Genomic DNA, 24164 nt, shown 5'->3' on the forward strand with positions numbered 1-24164 from the left:
CTGGTTTAATACTTCCAGGAGAGGAGGAATAAATAACTCTAAACGTTTTATAGAATTCTATTGGGAATCCATCCTCTTCAGGTGTTTTATTGTTCGGCAGCTTTTTTAAATATATCCTGTACTTCCTGTATTTCAAATGGTTTTATCAATTTGTTTTGCTCCTCTTCTTGCAATTTTGGCATTTAATTTTAGCTAAAAACACTTCTATTTTTGTCTTCTTTCCTCTCGTTCTCAGTTTGGTATAATTGTTCATAAAATTCCTTAAAGTTCTCATTAATCTCTATTGGGTTTATCTGTAATTTGTTTGTCCTTTTTCCTTGATGCCAATACAGTTCTTTTAGCTTGTTCTGTTTTAAGTTGCCAGGCTAATATTTTGTGTGCTTTTTCTCCTAGTTCATAATACTTTTGCTTTATGTTCATTATGTTCTTCTCCACCTTATTCATTTGTAATGTTTCGTATTTTTTTTGTACGCCACTTCTCTTTTTGTTATATCATCCCTTGTTGCTAGTTCTTTTTCTATACTTACTATCTCCCTTTCCAACTGTTCTATTTCCTGATTGTAGTCCATTTTCATCTTATTTACATAACTTATTATCTGCCCTCTAATGAAAGCTTTCATTGCATCCCATAATATAAATTTGTCTTTCACTGATTCCATATTTATTTCAACGTATGTTTTAATTTGGCGTTCAATCAACTCTCTAAATTCCTGCCTTTTAAGTAGCATGGATTTTAACCTCCATCTATATCTTCTTGGTGAGATGTCCTCCAGTTCTAATGCTAATAACAGGGGTGAGTGATCAGATAGCAATCTAGCTTTATATTCAGTTTTCCTAACTCTCCCTTGAATATGGACCAACAACAAAAACAAATCAATCCTTGAGTATGTTTTATGCCTACTCGAATAATATGAGTATTCCTTCTCTCTTGGGTGTTGCCCTCTCCATAGATCCATAAGTTTCATTTCCTGCATTGATTTAACCATAAATTTGGCCACTTTATTCTTTTTGCTAGTCTTTTGTCCAATTTTATCCAACATTGGATCTAAATTAAGGTTAAAATCCCCTCCTATCAATTTAATCCCTTGCGTATCTACAATCTTCAAAAAAATATCTTGCATAAACTTTTGATCCTCTTCATTAGGTGGATATATATTGAGCAAATTCCAAAATTCTGAATGTATCTGACACTTTATCATTACATACCTCTCTGCTAGATCTATTATTTCCTCCTCTATTTTGATTGGTACATATTTATTAATTAATATAGCTGCACCTCTAGCTTTTAAATTATATAATATTGCTGCTCTCTTTAATTTATTCTGTTCCATTTCAGTTAGATGCATTTCCTGCACAAATGCTATGTCTATTTTTTTTTCTTTTTTCAGTAAATTTAATAACTTATTATCTGCCCTCTAATGTATTCCATTATATTTCATAATTCAACATGGCCATTTCAACACTTCATTTCCGTTTCCTCACTAACACCATCCCCCTTTTCCCCATTTTTATCTCTGTTTTCCCTTTTTAAACTCAATGTATGACAACACATTTAAAAGATAAAATACTTCTACAACTTCCACATCCAATACTCCCTTAGCTCCAAATGGTCTCCCCCCCTCTCTGAGTTGCCCCTTATCCCTTGCTGGGCAACCACAACTCCCCTCTCCATTTGGATTGCCAACCCGCACGCAAGTGTCAACTGATTTCGCAGTGACGGTTATTCTCTCCCACCCAACCCCTCCAGAAAAGACTTTATTTACACATATAGCAAAGTTTACCCTCATTTTCCCCCTGTCCTTTCTTCCCTTCTCTTTCCCTTCTTTAGTTCTTACACATACATTATTTTTACATCTTTATATATATTTTATATCCGTTCTTCATTCTTGTTACAGCTCTTCATCTCTCCTTCTGTCCTGCAGGTGTTCTGCAAATTCTTGTGCTTCCTCTGGATCTGAGAACCATCTGTTTTGCTCCCCAGAGATAAATATTTTAAGCACAGCTGGATGTCTTAACATAAATTTATAACCTTTTTTCCATAGGATCGATTTTGCTGTATTAAACTCCTTCCTCTTCTTTAAGAGTTCAAAACTTATGTCTGGGTAAAAAAATATTTTTCACCCTTGTATTCCAATGGTTTATTGTCTTCTCTAATTTTATTCCTTGCCCACTCCAATATATTTTCTCTTGCTGTATATCTCAAAAATGTTACTAAAACAGATCTTGGTTTTTGATGTGTCTGTGGTTTCGGAGCTAGTGTTCTATGTGCTCTTTCTATTTCCTGTATTTTTGTCATTCCCAGGACCTTTGGGATCCATTCTTTTAAAAATTCCTTCATATCTGTGCCTTCTTCATCTTCTTTTAGGCCCACTATTTTTATGTTGTTTCACCTACTATAATTTTTCAACATATCAATTTTCTGAGCTAACTTTTTTTCCACTTTCTTCCAATTTTCTTAAGTCATTCATTTCCATTTCTACAGCCGTTTCTCGTTCTACATTTTCTAATATTTTCCCTATTTCCGTCATGACCAGCTCTAATCTATTTACCTTTTCTGCTGTACTTTTCATTTTTCTTTTAATTTCACTAAATTCTAATGTCAATCATTCTTTTAATGCTCTCATTTGTTCTTGAAAAAAAAAACTTTATCTATATTCTGTCCATCTGTTTTACCTTCTATTTCTCTGTGCAGATCTTGGTCATCTTCTTCCTCTTCTTCTGTGTTTGCACCTGTGTTTGTGTCTTCTTCTTCTTTTCTTTGTATCTGTGTCTCTTCTGACTTTCCTGATGAGTTGCTTGTCTCACTTTGCTGGGTTTCTTCTTGCTGTTGGTCCTCTTCTTCTGGGCTACTCATTGTTGAGCCTCCTGCTGCTGCTCTTCTTTCCTTTCACTCCCTTTCCTGTTGCTTTCCTCTTCTTCCAGCTGAGAGCCCTGGTGTCGGGCATCCCTCAGGTGGTTGCATTGCGTTTGCCCGCTCCTCGACTGAGCCCCCCCTCCCGTCGGTTTTCTCCTTCTTAGTAAATGCACTGCGCACTTTTGTTTGGCTCAGAGAGCCATTTTTGCAGTCCAGCGGTCAGGGAGTCGTGACTCTGCGCGGTCGTCTCCAACCTCGGAGAATGGGCTCTCTTTTCCACGATGGCTCCCTGTTTCTTCATGCAGGTAAGGCCTTTTCCTTTCTCTTCTAGTGTCTTTTCTTCTTTTTTTCCCATTGTTTTTACTTTTTCCTTCTTGGGTGCCATTTTCTTTCTTTTCTCTACAACTTTATCTTTTATTTGTTATGTTTTGTATTTCTTGAACTTTGTATTTTCTTCACTTTATTTCTTCTTTTCTGGAGAGGGCTGGTATTCCCTTACCGGCCACTACTCCATCACGTGACTCCTCTTTTTCACTCCCTCTTGTTAAGAAACTATCCATCCATGTCTTAAAATAACCAAAAGCACTTGCCTCTATGACCCTTTCTAGAAGAGATTTCCTGTGATTTGCAATTCACTGAGAGAAAAATATCGTCACATATACTTTTAAATGGTGAGTTTTCATTTTTAATATTCGTTTTAGATTCTCCTGAAAGAGAAAGCAATCTCTTCATACCCACCTTGTTAAGATTCTTAAAGATCTCAGATAGTTAATAAGGGAAGTTGTTTATACACATTTGCAATTGACAAGTTACTTCCACATCATAAAAATCCCAAGCTAAGATGATCGCCAATAAGAGTCTAATCACTTATTGCCTATAGTTCCAAATTTATGCTTGTACCTATGCCTAATTTAGATTTGTATAATTGACAAATTTTGTAATAAAAAGTAAGCTATCATGAAGAAAAAGCTGTTGTGACCATATTATTGACCTAACAATACAAAGAATCTGATAAAATGACATTTAGTGACCATGTTACACATGTATTTAATTTTATCTCGCCATCTCAGTGTATCAATTACAAAATATTCCATATATTTATCAGTAAATTGCTTTTCTGAAGCCTTTGTTAAAATGATGCAGTTAAATTGGAGGGGCCAAACATTCCTTTGCTTTTGAGGGGTTTGTGCTTTCTTGTCCACCTCCATTGTCGATGGGCTTGATAAAACATTTGTTGGCCTACCAGCTTCTCATCCCATTCACAATCTACAGTTGTGGGTAAGTCAATTATTTCCCACTAAATGCAAACATCCCCATCTAATCTTAAGAATAACACTTGTGTTACCCAGTTACTATTTGGACACCAGTAACTTAAATTATTTGGATTTGCTTCAGAACCCTGTGAACCCTGAAAGACCTTTGAGCAACTAGTTTGGGATTTCCTGTATGTCCAAATCTTTTCACTTTACAGAGTGAACAACTAGTAAAAGGTGTACTCACAGGAATCAGGGCAGCAATGTGGATCTGCTCTTTTCTGAGGAACAGTGCAGATTTGGACTTAACTTCTCTCAGGCATTTGTCATGGAGTTGGATCACCTACTGGAAGAAGACTTGAATTCACCTGACTGTTACAGTCAATGTCGCTGCAGCTATGAACTTCTTTGCCTCTGGCATCTTGCTGTCTGCAACAGGATGTGTTAGCAACATCACTCAAACTGCATTTCATGTCTACACTAAGTAGATGACTCATGCCATGTTCGTGGGACGGAACACTTTCATCATTTTTCTCATGGACAATGGGTGGCAGCCAATTTGTACTCAGTTATGTTCAGCAAATGACAAATGAGATGAATCTGGATCGTGCTGCCACTTGGAGTAGCTGAAGCAGATAGCATTGATACAATTTAAGTGGAGATATGATGTATAACGTGGTATTTCTTTTGTAACCCTCTTGGGAAACCCTAAGATCCCCTGTGAGAATTGTGAGAGAAGATTCACCATGGAAACTGCAGCCATTTAAGATGGCAGACAACTTCTGCCCTGAAAGCATCTTGGGATGGGGTGTTCAATGGTGCAGCAGGCACTTATCACAGCAGTAAACCTCTTTTCTTGCCCTGCATCCCTGGGAAACCGGGAAGGTGAAAGAAATGAGAAATGCTGGCAGCTCTGTTTGATGTTGATCGATTTAATGGTAATGCCAAAATCAATGTAAACAAGTAACAAAAACAAGGTTGCAGAAATAATGGAAATATTCCTGGATCTCAGGTAGCTTAAATAAAGCAGGCATTTCTTTTGTGGAGTGGGCACTTTGCTAGAATTACAGGCCAGAGGAGTTGACAAATGCCCAACAGATTATTGCCTATGATCCTAGCTTCCCTAGGAAATAGAAAAAGCCCCACCTCTTCACTATCAAGAAGTTGCAGTAAGATCTCTTACCGTTCACCCTGCACCATTCCTTCTTTACTGTAATTTTTGTGAAAGTGTGACAGAGATGTATGAATATATAAATACATCTGCAGTTAGAGAGTTAAACAAGCTGCTTCACATGTTCTGGCAGATTTCCATGTCTCCATGTACCCTTGTATTATACAGGAGAGGAAAAAGGGAATGCAAGAATGTACATAATCATTACAAATTGGGGAGTAAGAGAGGAGATCAACAAATTATACCAAAAGAGCAATGGGTAAAAAAAAAAATCATAATCATAAATTCTGCTGAAGAGCATGATTGAATTAGTCACAGGCTGTGTCTGGAATGTTTTGGACTACCTTGTTTAACCTTTGACTTTCTATTTTTTTTATTAAAGCCCATAAAAAGATACTATTTTAAGAAACAATGATTATCAAGTTAAAGCACAGGAAAATAACAATATGGTGACATAAATATTAATACAAGCATGAAAATAGAATAAAATGGTTATCTCAAAATTTGAGAATTTTGGTGCATAGCACAAAATGCACAAGTCTTTCAGTTCATAGTGTGCTTAGAAATATATTGTTATTGAAAATAATTGATAGTCATGTTGAGAATATGCCTGTACAAAATGCTATCATTTTTCTGACATAACCCAATGGCATGAACATTAATTTTAATAATTTTACATAACCCCCACCTCTATCTGGTTGCACTGTTTCCATTTCCTGACAAACTCTCATTCCAACTTTTCTCTCTAACCTTCTTCCTCCTCCCTTTATCACCCTTCCCTACTTTATCCAAATTTGATCCCAAACCAAAACATTGACTTACAATTTAGATCCATTTCAGCTGTCTGGACCACCGAGTGCCTTTAGCTTCACATTGATACTCATCCATTTTGCATTGTCTTGGACAAGAGGGCATTTTTTTTTAAGATAAGAGGCAGGACATCTGGAGGGATTGTGTGGGAAATTACTTCAATTAGAGAAACATGTAGTTTGGAATATGCTGCCTTCAGAGGTGTGAGGGGAAAGTACTCTCACAACAATTTAAAAGCATCTAGGGAAGTATTTGAAGTACAAAAGCATAGAATGTTATGGACTTAATGCAGATAAATGGTCTGACTATACAACAAGCAACATTGGACAATGGCTAAAGGGCTTGATTCTGAACTGTACAAACCTATGGCTCTGGAAATGTGAGCAAATCTTTGAACAGAGTAGCAAACATCCTGCTTCGTGAAACAATACACATATTATAAGATCACTTCACTTCCATCCTAAACCATCAGAAATTCTGGAGAACTACAAATTTGTAACTAGGTAACAGAAGTCAGATTGTGAATGAGTACATTGTCAAATTGAAGGAATTTGTTCTGCATTATAGTTTTGTCATTTTATTGGACTATGGTGTGTGATATATTTGTAGTTCAGTTACTTGAATAAATTCAGTGTTAGTCAATGCACAGAATCTTACATTCAAATGTGGACAAAAGTACATTGACAATGGATTTGACATCGAGGAATATTGAAATTTTTGTTGAATGCAAAGTGCAAGTGCGATTACAGTTTAAAGTAATAGATTTATAGAGAAGGCTAGAGATCCTAAAGCTGATTGTCAATATGTCACAGGTGAAACTGGTGTAAATTGCTATTATTGATCTTGTGGAAAGTATCCATAAAATCTATGTTAATTTAAAAGAGCAAAATGTTTTAATTGTGGGAGAAAGGAATGCATTCCACCACAGTGACATCACATTCCACAGCATGTTTGTCCTCCAAATGCATCAAAGACCCAGAATATAATTATTTTTTAATATTTTATTTAGATTTTCATACAAACTATGATAAGGTTATCATTTCAAATCCATTAGACATAATGGTTTTATAAAACTCCCAAAAAGAAATTAAAAAACCACAACACCCCCCCCAACCAATGATAACCCCAATAAGAATAGAAAAGAAAAAAAAGAAGAAAGAGAGAAGGAAAAATACAATTAATAAAGAATGAAAAAAGAAGCAGACCTGGTTGTCTTTCACTCAATTCTAACCTTTTTTCAATTCTATTTATTTATTTATTTATTTATTCCAAGGAATTAACAAGGTGTCATGAGATTTAGGAAAAGCAGTTTATAAATTTACACCTACAATATGCAAATCCGGGCACCAAATTTTCACAAATGTATTATACTTATTTCTCAATTAGATGTAATCTTCTCAAGAGATTATATAGCTATGAATTTCCACATGCCATCTTTCCAAACTTAAATGAGAATCTGATTTCCATGTCACTGCTATACATTTTCTTGCAACTGCTAATGCAATTTTTACAAATTCATTTCCATATAAATTCAGTTTTAATTTTGGTTTTATCCCTGAAATATTACCCAGTATAAACAACATTGGATCCTGTGGATATTTAACTCCTGTAACTCCTGTAAAAGAGCAAAATGTTTTAATTGTGGGAGAAAGGAATGCATTCCACCACAATGACATCATATTCCACAGCATGTTTGTCCTCCAAATGCATCAAAGACCCAGAATATAATTTTTTTTTAATATTTTATTTAAATTTTCATACAAAATATGATAATGTTATCATGTCAAATCCTTATTCTGTCCAAAATGGTTTCAATTTTGGAATTGACCAAAATTGGCTAAAACATTGATCTGAAAGATCTGACTTCTATCTAATATAATTTTTGTGGGTAAGATATGGTTGATGTAAAAAATTATATTGAACTAATCTATATCTAACACATTGTTTTTGTCATACTGTCTAGACATAGTTCAGACCAATTTTTCTCCCCAATAATAGTATTTAAATCTGTCTCCCATCTCTATCTAGATCTGTGAATTACCTGCTTTTGAGTTCCCTTTTGCAATAATGTATAAATTTCTTAATAGATTTATTATAAATAAAGGCTTTGTTTCACTACTTTTAGGTAATAGCATTGTTGTACACAGTTTATCTCATGAATATGCTTTTATTTGATAATAACAACATATTGTATTATTTTATATCCTACATTTTTTAATTCTTAAAATGGCATTAAATTTCCTCATTCATAATAATCTTCTACATTTCTAATTCTCTGGAGAACCAAATATTCATTGTAAATGGGATAAGTCCATTTTGTTTCAAAGATATTTTAGCTAAACCAAGATTCCTCATTCCCACTTTAGTATTTGGTTTATATCAAATATTAATCAAATGCTACAACAATTGAGTTTCTCTGTCATCAAATATTAATATTGGTTCATATATAAAATCTCTGGTGTCTTCTCTCCTATCTTTTCCATCTCTATCTTAATCCATGCTGGTTTCTCTCCCTCTTCAAAAAGAAAAGAAGAGAGAAATCTCATTTGTGTTTCCTTATAATATTTTTTTTAATTTGGAAGTTGTAGACCTCATAGTTCATATTTCCATATTAATTTTTCTAAAGAAACCCTCAGCATCTTGCCCTTCCAAAGAAATTTCCTTACACATTTATTTAATTCCTTAAAAAATTCTGCTATAAGCATATAGGAAATGTTTGGAAAAGGTATTGCACTCTAGAAAAGATATTCATTTTAATACAATTAACTCTTCCCAGCAATGTTATTGGAAATTCCATCCATTTTTTCTAATCTTCATAAATTTTCTTAAGTAAAAAGCAATATTTAATTTAAATAGATTATTTAAATTATTATCTACCCTTATTCCTAAATATTCAATTTATTGGCCATTAAAAATTGGGTATCTCTTTCACAGTCACATCTTGTAAGGGGGATAATTTCACTTTAATCCCAATTTATTTTATAAGCAGATACTATCCCATTTTATTTTAATCTTAGATAGAGTTACATAATGACCCTACTGGTTCTATTAAATAAATTAATACATCATCTGCAAATAAAATAATCTTATATTCCTCTCGGTTAATTTTAAAACCTTTAATATCAAGGTCAGATTAAATCAGTTCTGCAAGTGGTGCAATTGTTAAAATAAATAAAGCTGGAGATAATGGATGCCCTTGCCTTCTAGATCTAGTTAAATGAAAAGGTTCATATATCTGCCCATTTGTTACGATTTTAGCTTTCGGTCCATTATATAAAATTTAATCCAATTCGCAAATATTTGGGCCAACCCAAATTTTTCATGCACTTTAAACAAAAAGCCCTATTATAATCTATCAAATTTTTTTTCTTCATCTAAAGCCACCACACTTAAGTCCCCTCTCTTTTGTGCTGGATGTGTTATACTCAATAATTTGGTCACATTATCCACTTATTTTCTTTTTTTTTACACAAATCCAGCCTGACCTATATTTATTTACTTAGGTAAAAATTTTGCCACTAATATCTTTGCAACTCTTTTATAATCTGCATTTAATAATGAAATAGGTCTTTAAAGAGATGGCTTTAAAGAGACTTCATTTTTTTTGGTATTACCATTATTGCTATATTAAAAGATTCCAGTAAAGTATTTGTTTCCACTGCCTGTCCTAATAACTCCATCAAAGGGGGAAAATTAATAAATCTTTAACCAGTAACATAATTGAACATAATTCAAAGGAGAATGAACAAAATTATGACTTACGTCAGGGAGAGAAATACCTCCAACAACAAGACAAAGTTCATGTGCTAAGTAAATATGCCATTTTGAACAAATTCACTGGATGTAGTACAAAAGGGAAATCTTGTGGGAAAGAGAGTGAAGATCCAAAATGTAATGTAAACCTCTTAATTCCTGCAAATGATATACAAGAGAAAATCAAAGAACAGGTATTATGTGATCAGGAATACATCAGATCAAGACAGTGGAAGAAATGTATTATATTATATAATACAAGATACTGAGCCACCTTCAAGTCAAAATGTGAATACACCAAAAAAAAACAGTTCCTTTAAAAAGAGCAAAGAGAGTTAGAAAATGTGCATAGATTAAATCTGCAAAAAATATGAATAGAAACATCATTTCTTCAATGTAAAAAAAAAGACAAAACCGGGTAATATATATAAATGTAAGGAAGGGAAGGGATGTGGAGTATTTTCTACACATCGTTGGTTTAAGGGCCTGTATTATGCTGCACTGTTCTATGTTTATGTAGATGTACATGTCTGACATTTGTAAAGTTTAATTAGAGCATTGAATGACCAATTGCACAAGTTTGTATAACTACAACCTAGCTCTCTGTATACTGTATTTAGTTTTTATTTTCTCGATATATGTTAATGTTAGATGTAAGGAATGTAGTTAGGTGCACTGATGTACTCATGCACTCATTGTCCTAACCTTAATATTTCTGATTTCTAGCGGGTGAGAGGTGTTCAGGTCAGAAAGGGATATATGCTAAAGACTGAGCAATCACATGGGCAGCTGGCTTAACATGTTTTGCAAATAACTGAGGAAACTTTCCATTAAAATTTGAGGACTGTGTGATCATAAGTTGCATTAAACAAAATAGATACTAACCAAAGCATATGGTTTTCTTTCAGACAATGTGAATGAATGGTAGGAGTTCTAATGATTAATAGATGTTTTGTATGGAATGACATTCTCCTTTCTGGAGATTGAAGAGATTTGTTTAATTTTGATTTGTAGCTGCAACTACAAGAGAGGAGATTTTTTTTCTGTCTTTTGTTTTCTGCAGGGTCTTTCTCTAGCTATCATTATGTTTCTTTATATTCCCTTTTCTTTCATCCTGTAGTGAAGGGACTGTTTCATTCTGAGTACAGCGATCCCACTATCTCATCCTGATAATGTCTTTTCAAAGAGTTTACAGCACAGATAAAGGCCATTTACTCCTAAAGATCCATTCCAGTATTTACATTTCCTTAATTGGGTCTGAATGTTGAATATTTGTGTGGTAAGCAGATGTTTAATTTCAGATTTTGGGTGGTGCTCAGTCTGATCCTGACAAGTGCTATGTTTGAGAAATCTGACTTTTGCTTTCACTAATAAAAGCTTAGTGTTAAATTGTCTCTCACCAACTCTCATTGTTGTTGCCACGAGGATTACCTAACTCCAACAAAAAAAAAGTATTGAATTTGAGAGCAAGACCTCTTTGCTTTTTATCCAATGTGGTTTTTCATTTATATTGGTTTAAGAAATGTACCATTTCATGTGATAAAACAACATCAATTCTTTTATTTTTGTCTGTTTAGGTATTGATGCCACTAATCTTGATCTGAAAAAAAATCTAGTAAGTTGTTATTTTTAATTCTTCATAACCCTCTGTCATTTCTGAGGTTAGTCTGATACTTGACTTTTTTTGATTTTGGTTTGGCTTCGCGGACGAAGGTTTATGGAGGGGGTAAAAGTCCACGTCAGCTGCAGGCTCGTTTGTGGCTGACAAGTCCGATGCGGGACAGGCAGACACGGTTGCAGCGGCTGCAGGGGAAAATTGGTTGGTTAGGGTTGGGTGTTGGGTTTTTCCTCCTTTGCCTTTTGTCAGTGAGGTGGGCTCTGCGGTCTTCTTAAAGGAGGTTGCTGCCCGCCAAACTGTGAGGCGCCAAGATGCACGGTTTAAGGCGTTATCAGCCCACTGGCGGTGGTCAATGTGGCAGGCACCAAGAGATTTCTTTAGGCAGTCCTTGTACCTTTCCTTTGGTGCACCTCTGTCACGGTGGCCAGTGGAGAGCTCGCCATATAACACGATCTTGGGAAGGCGATGGTCCTCCATTCTGGAGACGTGACCCATCCAGCGCAGCTGGATCTTCAGCAGCATGGACTCGATGCTGTCGAACTCTGCCATCTCGAGTACTTCGACGTTAGGGATGAAAGCGCTCCAATGGATGTTGAGGATGGAGCGGAGACAACGCTGGTGGAAGCGTTCTAGGAGCTGTAGGTGGTGCCGGTAGAGGACCCATGATTCGGAGCCGAACAGGAGTGTGGGTATGACAACGGCTCTGTATACGCTTATCTTTGTGAGGTTTTTCAGTTGGTTGTTTTTCCAGACTCTTTTGTGTAGTCTTCCAAAGGCGCTATTTGCCTTGGCGAGTTTGTTGTCTATCTCATTGTCGATCCTTGCATCTGATGAAATGGTGCAGCCGAGATAGGTAAACTGGTTGACCGTTTTGAGTTTTGTGTGCCCGATGGAGATGTGGGGGGGCTGGTAGTCATGGTGCGGAGCTGGCTGATGGAGGACCTCAGTCTTCTTCAGGCTGACTTCCAGGCCAAACATTTTGGCAGTTTCCGCAAAGCAGGACGTCAAGCGCTGAAGAGCTGGCTCTGAATGGGCAACTAAAGCGGCATCGTCTGCAAAGAGTAGTTCACGGACAAGTTTCTCTTGTGTCTTGGTGTGAGCTTGCAGGCGCCTCAGATTGAAGAGACTGCCATCCGTGCGGTACCGGATGTAAACAGCGTCTTCATTGTTGGGGTCTTTCATGGCTTGGTTCAGCATCATGCTGAAGAAGATTGAAAAGAGGGTTGGTGCGAGAACACAGCCTTGCTTCCGCCCTGCTCCAGCTCCCTCAACAGCCCCTAAGGCTAGAGCTGGATGAGGTCCTCACCCTGGATGAGACATATAAGGCAATCAAACAACTGAAAAGTGGCAAAGCAGCAGGTATGGATGGAATCCCCCCAGAGGTCTGGAAGGCTGGTGGCAAAACTCTGCATGCCAAACTGTATGAGTTTTTCAAGCTTTGTTGGGACCAAGGAAAACTGCCTCAGGATCTTCGTGATGCCACCATCATCACCCTGTACAAAAACAAAGGCGAGAAATCAGACTGCTCAAACTACAGGGGAATCACGTTGCTCTCCATTGCAGGCAAAATCTTTGCTAGGATTCTACTAAATAGAATAATACCTAGTGTCGCCGAGAATATTCTCCCAGAATCACAGTGCGGCTTTCGCGCAAACAGAGGAACTACTGACATGGTCTTTGCCCTCAGACAGCTCCAAGAAAAGTGCAGAGAACAAAACAAAGGACTCTACATCACCTTTGTTGACCTCACCAAAGCCTTCGACACCGTGAGCAGGAAAGGGCTTTGGCAAATACTAGAGCGCATCGGATGTCCCCCAAAGTTCCTCAACATGATTATCCAACTGCACGAAAACCAACAAGGTCGGGTCAGATACAGCAATGAGCTCTCTGAACCCTTCTCCATTAACAAAAAAGTCTGATACTTATGAGCTATATAAAAACAATAAAACAATGCAAGCTCTGTTTTGAGAGAAGTTGAAATTGTGATAACTAAACTGTGAATCAGATCCTCCTTTCCCAGTATGTTAATTAATTGTTAATTAAATAAATTAAGAGTTTCTTTTACATTTCTCATATCTTGGCTCATGTATCCCAGTAGCCTTGGTGAATGCAAGGTGAGCATGTCAGATTGGTTATGATTTTACTTATACCTTGAGGAAGGGCTCAGTCTTGAAACATTGGTACAATATCTTTACCTCCAATAGAAGCTGCATTACTCCAGCATCTCCATATTTTTTTACTACAGTCACTGCATCTACAGACATTTGTGCTTCACTCTGATTATGATTGGCTGTCCTTTTTACAGAGCTTCCTTGCTTGCTCAATAGTTCACATTGTTCAATCAAATATACTAGTTTGATTGTGATGCAGTTTCAAAGGTGATGATCTGATACAAGCCTCAACCTATGAAAGGTCTTGCTAATGTTATGATGCCAGTACTTCTAATAAAATTTACTTGGTAATTAGTTCAATTGAGATCTGAAGTACAATTTTTAAATGCATAACAACATAACAATGGCTTATATTCTGTGTGTGCAAACTTCCATAGACTACTGCTCTGAAGTATTAAGGCTCAACTCCAATGATATATAAAGTATGTCTGTATAAACCATAGAACCATAGAACACGACAGCACAGGAAACAGGCCATTCAGCCCTTCTAGTCTATGCTGACCACTATTGCGCTGACCTGCTCCCATTCCATAATCTTCCAGGCCTCTCCCATCCATGCATCTATCTAATCTATACTTAAATCTCAAGATCAAACCCATATTCAAGTGGCAGCCCATTCCACACTCCCACCACTTTTTGAGTGAAGAACTTCCCCCTAATGTTCCCCCTAAACCTTTCCCCTTTCAGTTTAAAACTATGACATCTCGTATTTATCTCCCCCAATATGTGGAAAAAGCCTACTCACATCCTCTCTATCTATACCTCTCATAATCTTGTAAACCTTCTTCGCTCCAAGGAATAAAATCCTAACCTGTTTAATCTTTCCCTGTAGTTCAACTCCTGAAAAAACCAGCAACATCCTAGTAAATCTTCTCTACACTCTTTCAATCTTATTCACCTGTAACTACATTCACCTGTAGTTAGGTGACCAGAACTGCACACAATATTCCATATTTGGCCTCACCAATGTCTTAAATAACATCAATACTTCTATACTCAATACTTTGATTTATAAAGGCTAATATGCCAGAAGCTTTCTTTACAACCCTGTTCACCTGCGACACCAACTTAAGGGAACAACATATCTGTATTCCCAGGTCTCTTTGCTCATTTGCACTCCTCAGCGCCCTACCATTTACTGTGTATGTTCTACCATGCTTTTCCCTTCCAAAATGCAACACCTCACACTTGTCTGCATAAAACTCCACCTGACATTTTTTGGCCCATTCTCCCAGTTGGACCAGATCCCTCTGCAATTTTTGAAAATCTTCCTCGCTGTCCACAACACCTCCTATCTTTGTGTCATAAGCAAACTTGCTGATCCAATTTACCATGTTATTGACGTAGACAACAAACAATAATGGTCCCAACTCAGATCCCAAAGGCACACCACTAATCACAGGCCTCCGGTCTGAGAAGCAACCATTCAGTACCACTCTCTGTTTTCTCCAACACAACTAATTTCAAATCCATTTTAAAATCTCTCCATGAATACTGTGATGGATTATTATCATATTTTATATTGTATATAGATATCTTTTTGAAGGAGATACACTGTGGGAGTAGTGTAGGTCACAAACAAACACAAACATTTCACAAAACAGATTTCATTTAAAATGCCAGACAGTCCAGGCACCATGTCCCTTTGCATAAACTTTGAAAAATACCTATAGAGACTTCACAAGTATGTGTTAATTGGACATGCTGTGGAGTAATGGATTATTGTTTTAAAAACAACAGGTGAATGGACTCAAAAGATTGGGTCCAGTGCCGCAAGCTGTCTGAATGAATTTTGCAGTTCTAAGAAGGTCATGTGGTTTTGCAAGCAGAGAGATAGAGAGAGAAAGAGAGAGAGAGAGAGAGAGAGAGTGGAGGAAAAACAGGTTTTCTCTAAAAGAGAGAGAGAGAGAACTGGTTTCTGCAGTATGACAAGCTGGAAGCTTGTTTAAAACACCATTTTGAAGATGGGTTGTGTATCTGAATTCAGCCTGTTGAAACAACCCATATGGTCCATACATGAGGAAATGGCTGGCTAGAGTGTTTCACTTGAAATAAGGGAAGCAAAAAGGAACTCTGTGGTGACCTACAGAAGAAAGAGAGATTATAATTTGGAAAACCCTGATGGGGCAAGTTTTTTCAGAAACACACAGAAGTGGCTGATAGGAGGGAGTCAGTTTGTGTGTGCCCAACGAGCAACAAATCTCTCGCTGAAACCAACGAGAACCTTCCTGAGTCATAATCAATTACTTTTAAACACCAGAGCTTGGTGAAAATTCATAAATATTAAATTCTGTGCACAGTATAAGAATTGCCTGATACTGGTGAACTTGGTGGAGTGAGAAGTGAGATTAGATTGTGAATCAAAAAGCTTTTCTGAACTTATACACATTACATACACATGCACTTAGAATTAGAAGGGGGTTAAGTTAACAGTAATGAGTTAAAGTTTGATCTTGTTTTTATGTTTAAAGAAAATTAAAAATGATTTTTGTTTAAGTAACTATTTGTTTTGGTGAATTTCTATTGCTGCTGGACTTTGGGGTCCTCTGGGCCCATAACAATACCTAGTGTATGAACCTTTTGAACTAACCTCCCATGTGGGACCTTGTCAAATGCTTTGCTAAAGTCCATATAGACAACATCAAAACTCGACAAGATTTGTTAAACATGACTAACCACGTACAAAGCCATGCTGACTACCTTTAATCATCCCATAGCTGTCCAAATCCCTATATATCTGATCTTTTAAAACTCCTTCCAATAATTTACCTACTACTGACACGAGGCTCACTAGTCTTTAATAACCTGGTTTATTTTTGGAGCCTCCAATCCTCTGGCATCTCACCCATGGTTAAGGACATTTTGAATATACCTGTGTAGTGCTATCGATCAACTACATTAGACAGAGAGTTGTGATTAAGAGGCTTTAATCACCTTAAGACATCAACACATCTCACATATTGCTGGGCTTATTCCAAGGCAGGTACTGAGGGAGGAGTTTGGGCGTAACAGTCTTTATAAGGATTTCTGAGAGGGAGGAACCACAGGTGCAGGGGATGGGTCAGTTCATGCAGTACATAATTACAGTAGTTGCACCACATTAACCCCTTCTTTTGAAACAAAATTTGGTGGGATAATGTTCATTACAGGTTCAACCTGTCCGGTGATCTTGTCTGCTGCTGTGGCTGTCATAAGGTTTGCTGTTGCATAGCTGCTGTGCAGTGTCTTGCGTGAAAGACTGTGCCTCTGGTTGCTGCGGGGGAGGTGGGGTTAGTAGGACTGTAGGGTTGCTCGGTCTGGGGTTGGGGCACTGTGTCAGGCACAGTTAGTGGGGCTGGTTGGCTGGGGTTACCATGAGGGGATGTTGATTGGTGGTCAAGCGGTCCCCTGCATGCACCAGGTTGCGGATGGAAAGTGTGTCCTGCCACCCATCCAGGTACTCCACGTAAGCATATTGGGGATTAGTGTGGAGGAGGTGGACCTTCTCGACCAGAGGGTCAATCTTGTGGCTTCTGGTGTGCCTCTGGAGCACAATGTGCCCAGGGGTCATCAGCCAGAATGGCAGTGTGGTTCCCAATGCTGACTTCCTGGGGAAGGAAAAGAGCCTTTCATGTGGTGTTGCGTTAGTAGCGGTACAGAAGAGGGACCTGGTGGTGTAGACTGCCTCAGAGAGGATATCTTGCCACTGGGAGATGGGTAGGCCTTTTGACCTGAGGACAAGGAGGATTTTCTTCCAGTCGGTGGCGTTCTCCCTTTCTATCTGGCCATTCCCACAGGCGTTATAACCCATGGTCCTGCTTGTGGCTATGATCTTGGCCAGCAGCTCTTCGCTCATAAACGAGGATCTCCGGTAACTATGGAGAGAGCAGGGGTATCCGAACAGAGTGAATATGCTATGCAGTGCCTTTATGACTGTGGCTCTGGTCATGTCCGGACAGGGGACGGAGAAGGGGAAGTGGGAATATTCAGGAAGTATACATTCCTGTTGGTGGACAGAAGGGTCCCTTGAAATCCATGCTCAGCTGCTCGAGATGGGTTTTATCTGGCCAATAGAATTGGGTTTACACTCAGCGCAGACTGGGCAGCTCCATGTCAGCTCCCTGTTATCCTCAACCGAGTAGTAGAGGTTATGAGCTCTAACGAAGTGATTGAGGCTGGTGACTCCAGGATATCAAAGGTTGTTGAGGCAGCCAACTGCGCATTGGTGCATGTCCCCAGGACAGGGCATCGGGAGTCTCGTTGACTTTCCTGGGCTGGTACAAGATCTCATATTTTTAGGTAGATAACTCAATTCTCCACCTCAATATCTTATTGTTCTTAACTTCCCCCACTGTTTGAACATAAAAGCGACTGCACGTTGGTCAGTCAGCAGGGTGAATGGTTTTTCGGCCAGGTAGTTCCTCCAGTAATACACAGCTTCCACTATAGTCTGGGGCTCCTTCTTGATGGCTGTGTGCCGAACTTCGGGGCCCTAGAAGGTTTGGGTAAAGAAAGCTACTGGCCTGCCCGCCTGGTTTAGTGTGCCAGCCAGGCGAAGTTGAACTCAATACTTTTCAGCTGGAAGGGTGTTGATTCATCCATAGTGTGCTCACTGCCTTGGCGATGTTGCCCTTGATGTATGTGAACACTGTTTGGACTTCCAACAACAAGGGAAAGGTAGTAGATTATACCAGGGGCAGGCCTTGTCTGCATAATTCGGGATCCACTGTGCATAATTCGGGATCCACTGTGCATAATTCAAAAAGAAGCCCAAGCACCTTCTCAGGGCCTTGAGGGTATGGGGCAATGGGAGTTCCAACATGAGGCACATGCAGTCAATGTCAAGCCCAGTGATGCCATTCTCCATCACGCAACCCAGAATGGCCATCATTGAAGTACTGTACACGCATTTCTTTTGGTATGTTAAGTTGATGCTTTTGGCCGTCTGGAGAAATTTCTGCAGGTTAGCATGATCACATTGTCCAGGTAAGGAAATGTGGCCTTGAGTCCATAGTCATCCACTCTATGGTCCATTTCCTTATGGAAGACTAAAACCCCGTTGGTAACCCCGAAAAGGACTTGGATGAAATGGTAGAGCCAGCCATCTGCCTTGAAGGCAGTGTACGGGCTGTCCTCCAGATGGATCAGTAGTTGGTGGTAGGCCTACTTGAGGTGAATGCTTGAGAAGACACGGAACTGAGCAATCACATTTTCCATGTTGGCGATGCAAGTGAGTGGGTAGGCATCCAGCTGGGTGAAACGGTTTATGGTTTGGCTGTAGTTGATAACCATGTAATGTTTCTCTCTGCTCTTAACAACCATCACCTGTGGCCTCCAGGGGCTGATGTTGGCTTCTATGATCCCCTCTGCCAGAAGCCATTTGACTTCTTCCTTTGATGAAGGGTCTGTCCCCGGGGCTGTATCGCCTGCTCTTTGTGGTGACCAGCTTGCAGTAGGAGACCTGGAGAGTAGAGAGAGACGACAGGTCATGTTTGGAGTGGGGGAGTGGTTGGGTGGTTTAAGAATTTGCAGTTGTGGACCATGAGGGGCGGGTGTGGGCTGTCAAACTGCATTTGGAAGTCTTTAGCTGGCAATAGAAGTCCAGTCCCAGTATGACTGGTGCGCAGAGCTGTGACATGATGAGAGGGCTATGTATAAAAAGTACTGTAATTTCTTCATGGTCAAATCAAAATTATACAAATAACCTTGAACAAAATCTGGAATGTGCAATTCAATTACATGTGAATTGTTTGATTACAAATTGAAAACTGTGGAGCACAGGGGCAAATAAAGGAAAAAAGTGCTCTTGTCTCAAATATTATGGAGGACTCAGTCTTGGGGCCTGCCTGAGAAGAATTGAGATAGCCATCTTGGTTTTGTCTCCATAACTCTGCATTTGGAATTTCTGTGTTTTTGACTTGGAGATGAGAATAAAAAAGACTTTGGTCATCCAGATTGTATTGTCATATTGAACATTTCAAACCTTTGAAGACTTTGTCAAAACCTTTTGGCTACTAATCTCTTAGCTTATATGTAGTTAATGATCATATGAAATGCCTTAGGGTGTTTTTTTTAATTAAAAATGCAGTTATTTAATTTTAGCAATTATAGATAAAAAGAACAGAATAATTCTGGAACTACTTGCTAAGTCAGGCAACATCTGTGTATTGGAAAAGATAGACGAGAATCACTGTAGATTTTGCAATCTAGAGTAATAAACAAACTTCTGGAAGAACTGAGCAAGTCAGGAAACGTGTGGAGGTAAAGAGATGGTCAACATTATGCGTTGAAACCCTGCATTGCAACCCAAAATAAAATAAACATTTCATGTTTATTATTTGAACAGTTTCTTTTTCTACTGTTGCTGCCTGACCTGTGGTGTTTTATTTCATAATTTTCATCTGCAGCTTTTGCTTTTAGGCAATTTTTGCAAATCTTGCTGAAAAGCTTGAGTGAATTTCAAGATGTAGAAGCAATGCTAAGTATTCACTCCCAACCAGAGTCTAAAGATTAAATGAATGCAGCCCTTTTAACAGCACAACACTGTGCTCCCAATCTATGCTATCAATCTGCTTATTGAATGAAGTAGTTTTTGAGCACAGAACCTCTGTTCTTCCCATCCCAATGTAAGGTAACTAAGCTACTGTGGAACAGATGAGCAAAATCATCTCAACATTCCATCATCACATTTGGATTAGTAGACCTCAAAATACTGCTTAATCTTATTGAAGATGAAGGACTTATTTCTGATTAAATAATGAGGACCAAATAGCCTAATTTGAGCAATTGCAGTTTCATATTAAAAGAGGTAAGAGTCGTCAAGTACTGCCAGCAATTAAACTCTCCCTCTTCAGAACGTCAGGCTCTTTGCTTCTATACATCAACCAAAAAATGTGGCAGTTAAAAGTTGACAAATAATTTTTATGATTTCAACTCCAGGAAAAAGAACCAATAATTCATTTACCAGCTCAGAAACAAGCAGTGAGATTGGATAAATGGCAGTGACAATATATGTGGGCTTTATTTTATTTCTGCATGGTTTGGATACTGCTAATTGTCGCATGAGATGTAGACCTACCAAAAATATAATTTTTTTTTTAAAATTAACAAACAAATTCTGAACACATCACAATTAGATGCTGGCAGATTTTGGATTGATGCTTATCATTCAACTATTAAAAATCAAAATTTCTGTTGGCAAATAATACATTTTATTTAGATGAGATTTGCTGATGCCACATTGCCATACAGAGTTTCACCTTATGAGATTTCAGTCATTGCAATGGCCTTGCACTTTAAAAACTGAAGGTAATTGACATAGAAAGAATTAAATGAAAAAAGCAATTGGTATCAAAGCATGTAGTGCTCCCAGACCAATAACACAATCCTGAAAATCTGGAGTGGAAAAATTTGCTTACTCCTTTGTTATTTGCACATATACCCAAAGATAATCTGATAAGATGCTATAAAGCAGAAGAACAGTGTCACTGCAGTGGCTAATGTTGCCAACTACCTTGTTTTAAACCAAATATTGATATCTTGCCCTTAAGCTATAAAAATGCTTGTTGTTCCCATTGCTAGGCAGATTGCCCAGGAAATAAGTAACTTGCACGAAAGCTTTGCCAGGAACAAAATAAATCCACAGTAGGCAAAATACAACTCTGAATGAAAATGACGGCAGAATACAAAACAGAAAAAAAAACCTCGGCTGTGACATTGGCAAAGATTGATGAGAATGCTTCCACTGTGATCAATTATTTGGATTCTTATCTTAGAGATTTGGTGCAAGATAGCTTGTTAACTTGCAAAGCATCTGGACACCAGAGTAGTATGATTTCAAGAAGTCACTCAGCTCCTCTTCTAGGATACCAGTCAGCTGTGGCATGTTGTAGTTGTAGCTTGTCTCTCCAGCACAGCCCCAGGTAAAACCCTTGATTGACAGATCTCTCCATTCCAGAAAGCAACATCTGCTATGTTCCCTGGAGTCAATAGGATAATATTTTCCCATGCACTGATGTAGGTTTTCATTATTGATTAATATTTCATTCTTTGTGATTCTTCATAATGTTTTTGCATTGTTTTTCCAAAATTTTTACATTTAAAAAATTGATTTGTATTTATAATTTTAACATTATATTTAAGGGGGTACAGTAACTATTTGAGAAAGATGGAAATGCATATCATATATGCTGGCATATAAGATGACTCATGTATATGTCAACCCCTGAATTTTCATCTAAAATGTAAGTCTTGAGCTGTACTCGCTGTGTAAAGCTATCCCAAGTCTGGCTCTCACTGCTGACCAGTGGAGTGACGGTGCTAGGCATAATTAATACATTAATTAACAATAAAGGTTTAAATTTTATTAGCATACTTTAAAATAAACTACCATCAGCTCCTATAACAGGCCATTTAAAGCCTGTACAGAGCCAATGGCAGTCAGACTGGGTGGATGGACCCCTTGTGGGAGCGCTGAGACTTCACTTTTAAGGTTCAGATTTTGAAATTGGTGCTCAGGGATGCTGAGACTTCGCTGTTAAGGTTCAGATTTTATACTTGGGCATATAAGATGACCCTAGATTTTGGGGTGATATTTTTAACATTCAAGGTTTGTCTTATATGCCGGCATACACAATATATTAATTATGGTGATACTGTACTGGAAAAGAACTTGACGACTTGCAATTTGTGAAGAGTTTTGCCAGCAGTTCTGAACTTAACTACCAGCGTCCCATGCAAATTCAGAAGTGCATTCTTGCGAGTGAAATTCAGAACCCAACACTGAAACAAAAACATTTGTACTGGTGAATCTGCCCTCAGAACTGGCGTCAAATTACACCTGGTGCAGGATTCATGTTAACCCATCTGAATGAAATTATTTATGGAAATCAGGAACAAAATTATTAATGTTTCTTTTATATTTTAAAAATCTTGTTTTATTTAATTGCTAATAGGTTTAAATGTTTCTGAATATTCAAATGCATTGAAAAATGTTGACAGATAGATAGCAAAGGGTGGGTGATCTTCTTTGTAGGCAGTCCCTCATGATTAAAGATGGTTTACTTTGATTCCAGTTTTGTAGGTTCAGAGGTGGCTAATAAGGTGAATATAGCAATCACAAACCTTTCCACAGATGGCAGACATAGTGGCTAAAACAATAGGCAGGAGAGTTATACATGAGGTGTTGTGGTTCTACTGCTGTTATGCTGGAATTTTGTATGCTTGGATGCAGTAGTAACTACCATCCTATCAGGTTCCCAGGAGTTCATGGGAATGTTGCATTTCTTCAGAGGAACATTGAGGACATCCTTGATTTTTTGTCTCTGGTACTTATGGTGATGGAATTTAAGTGGTACCCCTGACCACTAGAGGGAGTTGGAGATGAACGTTCCACTTTAGGTTAGATGCAAAATGAATACCCCATGAGGTCATGAGTTGTTAATAAAATATATTAATTCAAAAGAACCCAAGTTTATTTATTACAATAAAAGAAACATCACATTGTACCAGGAGTCAGAATCAGCAGGAATTTTGAATTGGTGTTCGCACCAGGGAAACTTATTGTGCTGGCTGATGCGTGATCCAGGACAAAGATGCAGAGTGAAGCATATAATGAGAGTTCCACAGAGACAGATGAGAATCTCCAAGCAGATTGCAGCTGAAACAGAAAAGGACACAGTTCTACAGAAGGTCATCAAGAACCTCAATGATTGATGGCCTGGAGGTGAATTGTCAGAAATACTACAATGTCAGAGCAGAGCTGAGTGTTGTCAATGGGCATCTACTCAGACAGAGCAGAATTGTCATTCCCCAATCACTGCAATAAGAGATGCTGAAAAGGGTGCATGAGAGGTACTTTGGAATGGAAAAATGCAAGAGGAGGTCAAGAACAGCTATTTATTGGACAGGGATAAATGCTGACATTGACAGGATGGTCTCATGCTTTGACACCTGTCTGAAACATCACACAAATCATCCAAAGGAACCCATGATCATAACTGATTTACCAGAGGAGCCATGGAAAAAAGATTGAACTGATCTATTCCAACTAGATGGAAAAAAAATTACCTCCTGGTTATTGGGTATCTATCAAACTATCCTGAGATTGCACTGCTTCCCAACATGTCTGCTGCCTGCATGATCAAATATATGAAAGCTATCTTTGCAAGACGTGGAATTCCTCAAGTCATCTAGAATGACAATGGACCCTGGTACAGTTGTAGAGAATTCCAGAACTTTGTAGAAGAGTATGATTTTTGACATATGACTTCAAGTCTTCTGCATCTCCAGCCAAACAGTAAAGCAGAGAAAGGAGTTCACATTGTTAAGCAGCTGCTTAAGAAAGCACAAGACAATGGCTCAGATCCTTATCTAGCTCTGTTGAGTGACCACTTGAACATTGCATATCACCCGCTGAGCTCCTGATGGGATGTAGACTATACACCACATTTTCCCACTCTTTAGACCCAAACCAGAACAGAAATGTCAAAACAGAAACAAAAACATCTGCAAAGGAGACAAAAAGCAACCTATGGTAAGTCAGCAAGAAGCTGAG

General features: G+C 38.2%; 1 protein-coding gene across 10 annotated transcripts in view; it reads left to right on the plus strand.

The window, feature by feature from the left end:
* LOC138736914 (PC3-like endoprotease variant B) overlaps positions 1–24164 on the plus strand; it is a 1109211-nt gene that overhangs the window by 334814 nt on the left and 750233 nt on the right. For all 10 annotated transcript variants that reach the window (XM_069887110.1, XM_069887113.1, XM_069887115.1 and 7 more), the window contains one exon: positions 11419–11456. In XM_069887110.1, coding sequence (XP_069743211.1) covers positions 11419–11456 — 38 coding nt within the window. The remainder of the gene's footprint in view (positions 1–11418; positions 11457–24164) is intronic.

Source organism: Narcine bancroftii, chromosome 6, assembly GCF_036971445.1.
Source record: "Narcine bancroftii isolate sNarBan1 chromosome 6, sNarBan1.hap1, whole genome shotgun sequence".
In the NCBI taxonomy this organism is placed as follows: domain Eukaryota; kingdom Metazoa; phylum Chordata; class Chondrichthyes; order Torpediniformes; family Narcinidae; genus Narcine; species Narcine bancroftii.